The 14629-nt window shown below is 30.7% G+C and overlaps 1 protein-coding gene across 2 annotated transcripts in view; it reads left to right on the top strand.

Moving 5' to 3' along the window:
* LOC143083012 (ligand of Numb protein X 2-like) overlaps positions 1–14629 on the top strand; it is a 75855-nt gene that overhangs the window by 33446 nt on the left and 27780 nt on the right. For both annotated transcript variants that reach the window (XM_076259120.1, XM_076259121.1), the window contains one exon: positions 821–913. In XM_076259120.1, coding sequence (XP_076115235.1) covers positions 821–913 — 93 coding nt within the window. The remainder of the gene's footprint in view (positions 1–820; positions 914–14629) is intronic.

Genomic DNA, 14629 nt, shown 5'->3' with positions numbered 1-14629 from the left:
GAAAACTTGATTTTTGAAGTTTAATTTATAAAACGTCGTTTTATGAATTTTTTTGATAAAAAAATCTCAATGATTAAGGTTTATGTATAATAACAAACATTACTAAAGCCAAAACAGTATCATTTGTATTTAGGTAGAGTTTAGAAATATAAAAAAATGTCAAAATTGAAACCCTCCCAAATTTTCACAGATTTTTACATATGACCTTTGACCTCAATTTTAAAAAAATGTGACCATATCAAGTCTTGACGACAGGCATATTATTATAGTACACGATTTCCTCTTTCCAATGATATATTATATAGGTGTGTGTTCGGTGGGGAGATTAAATTCAAAAAAATCTGCCTTCAGTCACCGCACTATAGTAAGCAATATACTTGTTATATAATGCATATAATTGAGATCTCTTGACCATGTCAGTAGTTAGTATTTGTCCAATTTTTCTAGTGACATATAAAATTTTGTTCTAGCAATTTATTTAGTCTCAGTGGTGAAATTGAACCCAAGTTCTGGAATTACTGTGACTTAGTTTTATTATATTCTTTTCTAGATTATATTTATTTTTAGATATTTATTTTTAGATATTTATTTTTAGATATTTATTTTTAGATATTTATTATGTAACAAACTGGCTGAGATCTATAGTATTAAAACTGAGACTAGAAATGGGAAATGTGTCAAAGATACAAAAACCTAACAAAGAGCATAAAAAATTGTCTGTATTTATACTAAAACTGCTCTTTCTTCATGTTCTTTTAATTCAATATTTGTTTCAGATAAATAGCCATCTGTGACCTACTTTTGATGTTTCTATTTTCAGATTGTTAGATAAGTTATTAGTAGTGTGTCCTAATGTAGATTACTGTGAAGAAGTTTTACCCAGATCCGATTTAGAAGCTCATTTACTGCATAGGTATGTTAAAATTTAAGATATTATTGTGATTCATTTCTGTTGGTATGTTAAAACTTAAGTAAGAATTGTGATTCATTTTTATACGACCGCAAAATTTGAAAAAAATTTCGTCGTATATTGCTATCACATTGGCGTCGTCGTCGTCCGAATACTTTTAGTTTTCGCACTCTAAGTTTAGTAAAAGTGAATGGAAATCTATGAAGATTTAACACAAGGTTTATGACCACAAAAGGAAGGTTGGTATTGATTTTGGGAGTTTTGGTCCCAACATTTTAGGAATTAAGTTCCAAAAAGGGCCCAAATAAGCATTTTCTTGGTTTTCGCACTATAACTTTAGTTTAAGTTAATAGAAATCTATGAAATTTTGACACAAGGTTAATGACTACAAAAGGAAGGTTGGGATCGATTTTGGGAGTTTAGGTCCCAACAGTTTAGGAATTAGGGGCCAAAAAGGGACCCAAATAAGCATTTTTCTTGGTTTTCGCACCATAACGTTAGTATAAGTAAATAGAAATCTATGAAATTAAATCACAAGGTTTATGACCATAAAAGGAAGGTTGGTATTGATTTTGGGAGTTTTGGTCCCAACAGAATAAGGGGCCCAAAGGGTCCAAAATTAAAATTTGTTTGATTTCATCAAAATTGAATAATTGGGGTTCTTTGATATGCCGAATCTAACTGTCATGACTGTGCATGTAGATTCTTATCTTTTGGTGCCGTTTTCAAATTGGTCTACATTAAGGTCCAAAGGGTTCAAAATTAAACTTAGTTTGATTTTGACAAAAAATGAATCAGTTAGGTTCTTTGATATGCTGAATCTAAAAATGTACTTAGATTCTTTATTATTGGCCCAGTTTTCAAGTTGGTCCAAATCGGGGTCCAAAATTAAACTTTGTTTGATTTCATCAAAAATTGAATAAATGGGGTTCTTTGATATACCAAATCTAACTGTGTATGTAGATTCTTCATTTTTGGTCCTGTTTTCAAATTGGTCTACACTAAAGTCCAAAGGGTCCAAAATTAAACTTAGTCTGATTTTAACAAAAATTGAAATCTTGGGGTTCTTTGATATGCTGAATCCAAAAATGTACTTAGATTTTCTATTATGGGCCCAGTTTTCAAGTTGGTCCAAATCACAATCTAAAATTATTATATTAAGTATTGTGCAATAGCAAGTCTTTTCAATTGCACAGTATTGCGCAATGGCAAGAAATATCTAATTGCACAATATTGTGAAATAGCAAATTTTTTTTTAATTAGAGTTATCTTTCTTTGTCCAGAATAGTAAGCAAGAAATATCTAATTGCAAAATATTGTGCAATAGCAAGATTTTTTTTTAATTGGAGTTATCTTTCTTTGTCCAGAATCAACTTAAATCTTTGTTATATACAATATACAATGTATATTCACTTTTTACTACCAACTGATAAATTAAAATAATCTTTACCATTCAGTGATAACAAGCAGTTTTTTTACATCTTAATATTTTATGATGTATTTAAATGAGTAGTTATTGTTGCAAACTCCATTAGAAATTTTAATTGAGATTAATTTTGGAATAAGGGAAAGGGGGATGTGATTAAAAACATTGGGTTCAATTTTTCTCATTTGAAATTTCATAAATAAAAAGGAAAATTTCTTCAAACATTTTTTTGAGAGGATTAATATTCAACAGCATAGTGAATTGCTCTAAGAGAAAACAAAAATTTTAAGTTCATTAGAACACATTCATTCTGTGTCAGAAACCTATGCTGTGTCAACTATTTAATCACAATCCAAATTTAGAGCTGAATCCAGCTTGAATGTTTTGTCCATACTTGCCCCAACCGTTCAGGGTTCAACCTCTGCGGTCGTATAAAGCTACCCCCTGCGGAGCATCTGGTTGTTTCATATCTATAGGTATGTTGGATTCATATCTAAAGGTATGTTGAAACTTACAGTAATTAAAACTTAAGTTAGAAAGGATTTATATTTCCTTGAATGGTACTTTAAAACTAGGTTAGAATAGTGACGTTTTCACTGCTTAAAATATACTTATGCTTTGACTTTATAGTAAAAAAGCTGTCATAAATAAGCTAAGGCTTTGGTAAGAATAATGATTCACTGTCATAGATAAGTGTATATACTTCAGTTACAATTGAGATCCACTGTCATAGATAAGTGTAGACTTCAGTAACAATTGTGATTCACTGTCATAGATAAGTTTAGACTTCAGGAAAAATCTTATTCACTATCATAGATAAGTTTAGACTTCAGTTACAATTGTGATTCACTGTCATAGATAAGTTTAGACTTCAGTAACAATTGAGATTAACTGTCATAGATAAGTTAAGACTTCAGTTACAATTGAGATCCACTGTCATAGATAAGTGTAGACTTCAGTAACAATTGTGATTCACTGTCATAGATAAGTTTAGACTTCAGTAACAATCTTATTCACTATCATAGATAAGTTTAGACTTCAGTTACAATTGTTATTCACTGCCATAGATACGTTAAGACTTGAGTTACAATTGTGATTCACTGTCATATATAGATAAGTGTAGACTTCAGTTACAATTGTGATTCACTGTCATAGATAAGTTTAGACTTCAGTAACAATTGTGATTCACTGTCATAGATAAGTTAAGATTTCAGTTACAATTGTGATTCACTGTCATAGATAAGTTTAGACTTCAGTTACAATTGTGATTCACTGCCATAGATAAGTTTAGACTTCAGTAACAATTGTAATTCACTGCCATAGATAAGTTAAGACTTCAGTTACAATTGTGATTCACTGTCATAGATAAGTTTAGACTTCAGTTACAATTGTGATTCACTGTCATAGATAAGTTTAGACTTCAGTAACAATTGTGATTCACTCTCATAGATAAGTTAAGATTTCCGTTACAATAGTGATTTACTGTCATGGATAAGTTTAGCCTTCAGTTACAATTGTGATTCACTGTCATAGATAAGTTTAGACTTCAGTTACAATTGTGATTCACTGCCATAGATAAGTTTAGACTTCAGTAACAATTGTGATTCACTCTCATAGATAAGTTAAGATTTCAGTTACAATAGTGATTCACTGCCATAGATAAGTTTAGACTTCAGTTACAATTGTGATTCACTGTCATAGATAAGTTTAGACTTCAGTTACAATTGTGATTCACTGTCATAGATAAGTGTAGACCTCAGTAACAATTGTGATTCACTCTCATAGATAAGTTAAGATTTCAGTTACAATAGTGATTCACTGTCATAGATATGTTTAGACTTCAGTTACAATTGTGATTCACTGTTATAGATAAGTTTAGACTTCAGTTACAATTGTTATTCACTGTCATAGATAAGTGTAGACTTTAGTTACAATTGTGATTCACTGTCATAGATAAGTTTAGATTTCAGTTATAATTGGGATTAACTGTCAAAGATAAGTTTAGACTTCAGTTACAATTGTGATTCACTGTCATAGATAAGTTTAGACTTCAGTAACAATTGTGATTCACTCTCATAGATAAGTTAAGATTTCAGTTGCAATAGTGATTCACTGTCATAGATAAGTTTAGACTTCAGTTACAATTGTTATTCACTGTCATAGATAAGTGTAGACTTTAGTTACAATTGTGATTCACTGTCATAGATAAGTTTAGACTTCAGTTATAATTGGGATTAACTGTCAAAGATAAGTGTAGACTTCAGTTACAATTGTGATTCACTGTCATAGATAAGTTTAGACTTCAGTAACAATTGTGATTCACTCTCATAGATAAGTTAAGATTTCAGTTGCAATAGTGATTCACTGTCATAGATAAGTTTAGACTTCAGTTACAATTGTGATTCACTGCCATAGATAAGTTTAGACTTTAGTAATAATTGTGATTCACTGTCATAGATAAGTTAAGACTTTAGTTACAATTGTGATTCACTGTCATAGATAAGTGTAGACTTCAGTTACAATTGTGATTCACTGTTATAGATAAGTGTAGACTTCAGTTACAATTGTGATTCACTCTCATAGATAAGTTTAGACTTCAGTAACAATTGTGATTCACTGTCATAGACAAGTTAAGACTCCAGTTATGATTGTGATCCACTGTCATAAATAGTTAAAACTTAAAATCAAAATTGAGAATGTTTTTACCTTCAAAGATAGGTTATAGTTAAAAGACCATATTTTGATTGAATGAAATATGGAATACATGTGCAGCTTGCATTTTTGGGGAAAGTTAGAATAATAATTATATTAACGAATACAATGGCCATATTTCGCATATGAGCTATGATTTCACTCAGTTATTGGTTTCATAGTAGTGTCTGTCAGTGCCTGGTGTAGGATAGATTTTACAGAAATTTTAAACTTTCCAGTCATGTTATCCCTCAAAAATATTTAAATATTTGTGAAATAAGACAAAAAGATATTAAATAACTGTATTCTGAAGAAGAAAAATAGAATTATGTTCAGTAACATGTAAGTCCTTATGTCTTTACACAGACATCAATTTACATGCATTATATTGAGGATTACCATATTAAAGATAAAGACAACCTATTAGCTATGTTATGTCAGATTCTGGCTAATTTGATAAACATTTTACAGAACCACTATATTTAGCATAGTGTCTGAAAAACTATCTTGATAAAATGGAATCATTTAACAGACAGCCGAGTGCTTCCTCTTATAAATGTCAATTGTTTAATGTATCTAAGAGATGAAGTCTCAGTAAATATGGAAATATTTCCGATTTATTTAAAACCTGTCAATTTCACAGTTGCTTAGAATAATTTAGAGTTAAGAAGTCATTAAATGTAGTAAAAAAAAGTACAAGTTCCTTTTCTTTAGTTAAAAGCATATAAGAAAAGTAGATGGAGTGAAAAAATGAAATACAGAATTTGATTAGCAGTAGACACTGACGTGTAACTGTCATGTCCTGAACGGTCTGAAATTTGAAATAAGTTTCTGTTACACAGACAATTCAATTATAAGCGGATGTTTTTAAAAGATGTTTTTGAAATTGTTATTTTTCTTCGTTATATCAGTGCATTATGAACCGCACCACAAATTGAGCTGAGTTTACTAAGGGTTAAAAAAGGAATCATTTACCTTTATAGACATGACTCAGTACCATTGACTTAGTCAGTTTAGGAAGAACTTAAAGACTTAAATGCAAAATGGAAGTATCTGCATGCATATTTTTTTATTAGCTTTACATGTAACTTGTTTTAGCAAAAACAAAAGAAATATAGGAAGCTTGAGCTTTAAACAATTAAGGTGGTACCTAACACTACAGGGATATAACTCTGTAAAATCAGCTAACCGTTTTAATTACGTTGTGTTGTTAAGGGAATGTTAAGCTTCTCGATGATCAAAATTAGTGTTTGTCAAACTGCTATATAACCAGTGTAATTTTTCTGATAAATTGGTTGGTTCAAATATTTTGAATTTTTTATATTTTTGTCAAAGGGTCAAAGTAAATACTTTTTCAAAATTTTATGAAAATTAAACGAGCCAAATTAATTTTAGTGAAGGTGTTGGGTACCACCTTAAAAGCCAAGTTTAAATTTAGGCTGAATATTCAGAAAAGATACTACTGTAAGGTGTATTCATTTATTTTCGTGGTTACCAATTTTTGTGGGTTGAGGAAAACTTGCATTTTGGTGGATATTCAATTTCGTTGTTTTTGAAAAGTCTGCATTTAATCATACAACACAATTACAATTCATTGAACATTTAGATTCTTGGTTTCCATGTACCAACGAAATCCACGAAAATAATGGTATCCAACTAATAATAATGAATTCACAGTATTTGGATAGGAATTAAATGTGTGGTTTAATAGGTCGTAGGTCGATCCTATTTATTCCCAATAATGTCTTGTTGAAATAATCATTGCATTTTTAAATGTGAAATGTTCTCCAAAACATCAAACCTATCCATTTAAAGAAATAGATAAAAGTTAAGTAGAAAGGAATTTCTTGAAAAAAAGTCATTTAACTGTTTTAAGTGAAATCAATTTGCTGTTTCCAATTTCAGTCATAATGCTATTTTTGTATTGACATCCCCTACCTATAAACAAGCTAAATGGTTTAACGCTCTTCGGGGAAATGTTAGTATTGTACTTGTGATGGATTCACATCTGAAACTTTGTTCCAGTAGAGTAGTAAAAAGCTTGTGGTATAAAACTCTCAACCCAAAAGGTCTGTCAGCTTTCTCATAACTGTACAAAACTCATACATTAAGACATAAAGTCCGGACATAAAACCACAATTTATGTTGTTTAATGAAAAGCTTTGTGATAGATTTTATTATTTATCAATAAAATTTTCAAATGAAATCTGTTCTTTAATCAATACCATATTTTATTAAAATGACTGTATGACATGTATAAACTGTTTTCTATATTAAATATCAGAAATTGAATATTCATGCCAGATTCATTCGAAAGGAGAAATGCCTGTCAAATTATAATCTTGAAAATTTGTAATAAGCTTTTAATATTTCTTTCATTACATTTCAAAAATATGAAGAATTAAAATTTCACAATAGCAATCAAGTCAAACATTTTACATTTTGGAAATTTTTTAAAACTTATATGCAAATGGAGTCCTCACTTTTATAGATCCAACCTGACAAGGCTGATGTGGAAATACTTCTAATGAAAAAAAATAAGTGTTCTTTTTAGTTCATTTCACTAAAATGTTGGTAAAGATATCTTGTTTTATCTATTTAGATGCAATTTTCTGTTTTTTCTGCTCAAACCCTAATTGGTTCTAAACTTTTTGAATTAAGGCACAGAAAAAACACATATTTATGCTTTAAGTTATATTTAAATGAACATAAAAAGATGAGTCAAAAATTATGTAACCAGAAATCCTGAAGTTGAAAAAAACTTTTGAAATAATTCTTAAAAGGCTAGAATTACAATAAAATGAATTAGTTGCATTGCTTTTTGTAATTCAAATAGCATAAATACCATTAGATGAATTAAAATTACGGTTTTAAAGCATTATATCTGAGATGGAAAATCATTTATGCATGCCAATTGAAAAGCTATTAAGTATTATTATCAGAAATTTAAATTATTGTTTATGATGTAAAATCTATGAATTATTTGAAAATAAAAAATGTTCAATGCATTTTGAAGCAGTCTTTAAATAATTTTGTGTTGAATTTCAAATAAGCAAGAAAAAATAAGGAAACATATGACTCATTAAAGGTCTGTTTTCCAGAAAATATTTTTGGGGCAAATTGGTGTGCTTTTAATTTTCTGAAGTTTCTTTACAATAAACTCACTTTCCTTAAGGATACGGATTTCATTATCTTACCAGTATATATGAAAAAGTAGTAAGCAAAAGTTCTTTTTCACAGGTAAAACTGGACATCATGCTTCTTTTATCTTTAGAAGTTATTATTACCAGAGCATAACAGTCTTAATAAAATTTATAATATATGGGCGTTACTATACTAGTTGAGCTGCATTGAGTTCCTTGAGCTTGGAGCCTCTAGTTCTTAATACATCAATTGTTTGAAGCTCTCATGTATATCCTGTTCCCAGTGTTTCTTAAAGAATAAGTCCATGGTGTATTATAACGCCCAGACAATGTAACCAATTTGAAAGTTAAATAAGAACATAAATGCCATGATGTATAAGTCATGTTAGTTCTGATGGACAAAATGTTGGATTTTCACATGAATAATTGGAAGTTGCATGTAATAATTGGAACTATAAATTTGTGCTTTAGATTGGAGTTAATGAATTCAGATAGGTAGAAAATGTGATTCAGAATGAAGAAATTAGACTTCATCAATTCAAATAGGTGGAAAAAGTGGTTAGAATTCAATATAAATCACGTACCATTTTGATGTGTTGATTATTACACAGTGGCGCCATGGAAGTTCATATGGTGTGATGATTTAATGGCAGCAACTCAAAACATTTATACAGAGTACAGAAAGTTCTCTTATATATACTGTATGAATATCTTAAATCATCAATTGAAGTTCTCATGTGCCCTCTCAGGTGAACTGTGAATTAGACTTAAATCTGGGAGCTGCAAGATCAAAGATGTAGGTGTTTTATGGCCTTTTTATTACAAATTTTCTGAACTCTTGGTTTTTTTAAATCGACATTGCACGCTTAAACACTTTTGTAACTGTTAAATATTGGAATTTAAGCTCTAGATGACTTTCTTATTGTGTTTTGGGGTTTCTGTATATCACTTTATACTCAATTTCTACGGTTTTATTTATAAAATTATCTTTAACAGGTTCTTTTTTATGTCCCACGTATAATAGAAGAGGGGCATAATGTCTTCTATTCTGTGGGTCGTGTCGTTAGTCCGTTCGTCTGTCTGTCTGTCCGTCTGTCTCCCTTCAGGTTAAATGTTTTAGTCACAGTAGTTTTTGATGAAGTTGAAGTCCAATCAACTTGAAAATTAGTATACATACATGTACCCTATGATATGATCCTTTTAATTTAAATGCCAAATTAGATTTTTGACCCCTAAACATGGTAAATGATAGTTTGAGTGGGCCGGGGCATCTGTGTGCTAGGGATACATTCTTGTTTTATAGTAAATTATAGTCCAAGTAGGGCATAAATGTACTTTGAACACATTCTTGTTTTAAATCATATACTGCAGATGTTGATTGCTGTGTGTTGTTGGATTTTTAATATATTTATATGTGTCTAAAACCACTGTAAAATTGAACAGCATTAAAAATTTCTGACTAGCTACAACTTTCGGAACATGTCTTTGAGTATCTGTAACACACAACCAATTTCTGCAAAACAGTCAACACAGAGTTCACAGAGCAATCAATAATCAATCTATCAAAACAGTCAGCAAACTTATATGGCATCCATAAAAGTAAAAAATAATTCATACCAATTATATAACAGGAAAAATAAAGAAACTGAAGAAGGCCAACGGCCGAAACATCTTAAATAATGGTTGATTACTACACTATTATTATATAACAGTTGTTAGTTTTCCTACCAAAGGTCATGGTTTTCTTTGGTCACCAATAAAAACTGATCACCACACAATGATCAATAGTGCTGAAAGGGGTGTTAAACACCAATCAATAGTTAATATAATATCTCAGCTGAGCTTCTTGCATTTCAGGATTCTTCAAATAAGGAGTCAAGATATTTTCGTTCGCCTGACTTGGGAAATTTAATTAATTTTCTCTGTCTTATTTACATTCAATATCTCTTGTACTTTAAGATGGTAGTGACGTAGTTTGTAACTAAAGCTTATAATGTTATTAGACGATTCTTAGCTTGTTTAAACTGTAGATATTAGCTCCTATGTCCAAACCATGTATGAGGTATTTATAAATTGTTAATTTTGTTCTTTGAAAGCCCAGATGTGGTTTCTAACTGAACTGAATTACATAATAACTCACAACTAAGCTCTTCCAAAGCTCAGTAGATATTTCTGCAGAAGAAATCAATCTGATAGCATTAATTCCTTAGTTAACATATATAATCAGGGAGGTTTTTGAAGCTAAGAATTAATTGCTGCATGTTATATATATATATTGATGCAAGATGAAATAGTATTTAATGAAATGGTATTTAATTTGTAGTTATTTCTACAATTGTTTGCAACATTTTAACTTTCCTAAGATATTCTAACTATGAGAAAAATTAGTCAAATTATCAATGTTAATATTTAATAGGACAATTTTTTAGTAAAAAAAAAAAACCATATTTTTATGCCCCATTTATGGGCATTATGTGTTCTGGTCTGTGCATCCATCTGTCCATCTGTCCGTTTGTCCCACTCCAGGTTAACGTTTTTGGTCAAGGTAGTTTTTGATGAAGTTGAAGTCCAATCAACTTCAAACTTAGTACACATGTTACCAATGATATGATCTTTTTGATTTTAATGCCAAATTAGAGATTTTCCCCCTTTTCAACGGTCCACTGAAAAAGATAGTGCAGATGGGGCATCTGTGTACTATGGACACATTCTTGGTAAATTTTATATATATATTTTAGTCTTTGGTGGATTGTTTCCATATTTTGTTATTTTTATTTTGTGTCAGTTGGCACACAAGTGTAACATTCTCTTGGCTGATGTGCCAAGATATTTATTTGAACAGCAATATTAGATCATAGACAGATCAGCACTGTACATAGAGGAAGCTGTATGATCAAGATGATAACTGCTGGCTTTTTGCCTTGGAATTGCAAAAAAAGTTAATGTATTGTCTGTTTGTTTGTTAAAAAATCAAAAGTGTCGATATAATCTTTAACATGTTGAGATTGACGTCATACGTGACTCTTTTGCACATTGTTTTTTTTTTTTAAATTATAATAGTTAAAACTAGCTGCCAAGCCCTTTAACAAAAAGTTATTTTGTCAACGTTTGATTCTTTTTAAAAAATGTCATGTTATTATTATCTTTTTCTGAGACAGAACTAAAAATAATAGGCGAGTGTAATATTTGAAAAAGACGTCTAGTTAAGGACTTTAATGCACCCACCTAACACACGGCTAATTTCTTTTTTGAATGAAAGAATAATGATTTAACTTTGATTTTTGCCCAGTCGTCACAAAATCGTACGGTGCAGTTTTTGTAAAATTGACGTTTATTTCAGAAATTAGTTGAAAATTATAAAATTACGACATGTTTTTCAAGCAAAGAAAATTAGTCGTATCTCATCTTTTAAACAGAATAATTGAGTGAATTAGATTCTTAAAATAATGAAAAACAATATTTTCAACTGTAAGTCCGCATGCTTTTGCATTCCTTCTAAATATTTGACATTTTGTACGAAAATTTTCATAATCCTGACCTTTTCGGATCTACAATTATTTTTTTATTAAATGCTTTTGTACTCTATCCGTTTTAGAACACACCAAATTACTCATCAGTTATCGTTTTTTTATTCAAGATCAAGACTTTATCTCAACATTTCATAAAATCACGAATTTCTGTAATTTTATGTTGTTGGGTAAAATCACTATAGTTTCCGGAATCCCATTTCTATTTCGTTATCGTTTTTTACTGAAAATATTAGTCGATTTCCGTGTACTTAATAGTGATATTAGAGTACGATAAATCATATTTAAACGGTTCTATTTCTATCTTTAACTTCAGTGTAGCTTAAACAGATATAAAATCGTCCGAAATTAAGATCAAATCAAAGTAAAACATAGTTTTTGAGTTCTGCAGAATTCACCCCTTTCTAAATAAGGAGTTGTGTCAATTTTTCACAGTCCAGTTCACAATGAAACCATTCCTATGCTAAAAAGCAAAAACTATCCATTGATTGACACAGATATGCATAGTCTGTCATGTATTTACTACATAGAAACTATGTAGTTAAACACTTAAATGAAGATACGGTTGTATTGACACAGTGGGAAAACGAAAAGATGAAGTTTACAGAAGACTGGTCGATGAATATGAAAAAAATGAAAACATCCCATTTGAAAATACAAAATATCATAAGAGTTGCTATAAATATTTCAAAAGTAAGCACAACCTATCATCTTCTGTTTTGTCTGTACAAAGACTTTGTACTGCAATTACCAATTCTACCGACCAGTCTCTTTTCATATACATGTATCAACAAAGGCAGTATATCTACAACTCATTCTGATTTGTCTGTTTGTATATTTTGCAAATGTATAAAGCCTATAAGCAAGTTACACAACTTCATAAGGTATCCTCTGAGGAGCAAACTCAAGCTGTATTGAGTGTTACTACATACAATGTATACAATGTATCTCCTACAATAATCTGATTTACAAGATAACTCATGATAATTTTACTATGAAATCTTTATAGTTTACTATCGAGCTTGCATCGCTAAATATTTGCTATACAAAATTTGAAATCAGAAAGTAAAGAGCTATTTAATTCTGAACATAAAACAGCTTTTACTAACATTTTGACGATTAAAGATGACGTGCCTGTACACAAGGAAGTATTCTGCTTAACAACTTTAATTATTTGATCAGTTAACCGGGCTTAATTTCTACCCGAGGATCGCCGCCGGGAAAACTACACAACATATTATCAGCTTCAACAAAAACTAAAAATATATAGTCAATTTTTAGCTACATGTAGTACAGCATCAACAAGGCCAAGGTACATCCATTATTGTATACAGTAGCTCTATAATTTTGTCTTATGCCGTAATGACGGAAAATTACTCGTTTAAAATGACTGTGATATAAAGTCTGTAAAATTTAAAGATCTGAGCAATGACTGCAAAACTGGTTGCAAGTAATTTATGCAGCTACTAGTATTTTACGGAAGCAGATAAAGGGTAAAGTTGTAATCCAATCAGATGAATATCCATTATCTAAAAACATTTCACTTGATTATTCAATTGAAATTATGCCTCCTGCTTTAAAAACATTTCTGTATTGTCTTTTGGATGTTGGCGCATCTGCGGCAGTTATTAAAGCGTACGATATTCCTATTGACAAAGTTCTTAGATGTATGGCTTAAGTAGAATGTATATAATCTATAAATTTTTATGCCCAATCTACGATAGTAGAGGTGCATTATGTTTTCTTGTCTGTGCCTCATTCTGTTCGTTCGTTCGTCTGTCCGTCCGTTGGTTAAAGTTTTTGGTCAAGGTAGTTTTTGATGAAGTTGAAGTCCAATCAACTTGAAACTTAGTACACATGTTCCTTATGATATGATCTTTCTAATTTTAATGCCAAATTAAAGTTTTGACCCCAATTTCACGATCTACTGAACATGGAAAATGATAGTGCGAGTGGGGCAACCATGTACTATGGACACATTCTTGTTTTTTACTCTTTTTCATTTAGGTTTATTATTACTAATGCACCGTATTTATGGACACCCCTTTGGTAACTATTAACAAGTTTGACTACTCAGGAGATTAGAAAAATTGAAAATTGGGCACACATTCTACATGGCATTATTTTTCTTCTTGGGGTCAAAATTTTATCCAAGACAATGTCGACCTAACTACAGAAACAATAGAAGTTCTCCGTATGGCTTTGGTTGGCTAAAAGGCAACATCGGTCCGGTATGATGTCATCCAACTTTCTACAAGATTTGATCTGTTCACACATTGGTATAGGTATAGGGGGAGGGTTGAGATTTCCAAAAACATGTTTAACCCCGTCGCAATTTTGCGCCTGTCCCAAATCAGGAGCCTATGGCCTTCCTTAGTTTTGTATGATTTTTTATTTTATTTCTTGAGTATATTTTGAAGCTTAGTATGATGACGTCCATTATCATTTCAAACTAGTATATTTCTGTTTAGGGGTCAGCTGAAGAACGCCTCTGGGTTTGGGAGTTTCTTGCTGCATTGATGACCCATATGATTGGTGGTCTTCAGTCGTGGCCTGCTTTTTAAACGGGTTGATGTCTCTTTGACAAACCCCTCATGTCCATTCCCAATTTTTTATTCAATCTGTATATAGTAGATCGTGTGTCCGCTTTGAGCAAAACCTCTGCTGTACTGATATAGCCCATGCCAAGGAAGTTGTTTTTGTGTGGATATGTTAACCGATGTAAGAATGATGAAATTACAAGATAAAATGAACCTTTAATATTCCAATATCGCAATATTCCGAAACCTAAATGGTCCAACATCCCATTGGTTCGACGTTTCGATCATTTAGGTTATAAGCTAACGGGATATTAACATAAGAAAGCCAAATAAAAGGTTCAATATTAGGATAACATTGTCCTCCGTTTGAAGTGGTAAAACAAGATATAAAA

This window comes from Mytilus galloprovincialis, chromosome 7 (assembly GCF_965363235.1).
Source record: "Mytilus galloprovincialis chromosome 7, xbMytGall1.hap1.1, whole genome shotgun sequence".
Lineage (NCBI taxonomy): Eukaryota > Metazoa > Mollusca > Bivalvia > Mytilida > Mytilidae > Mytilus > Mytilus galloprovincialis.
The sequence above is the reverse complement of the archived record's forward strand: the minus strand, read 5'-3'. Positions and strand labels throughout refer to the sequence as shown.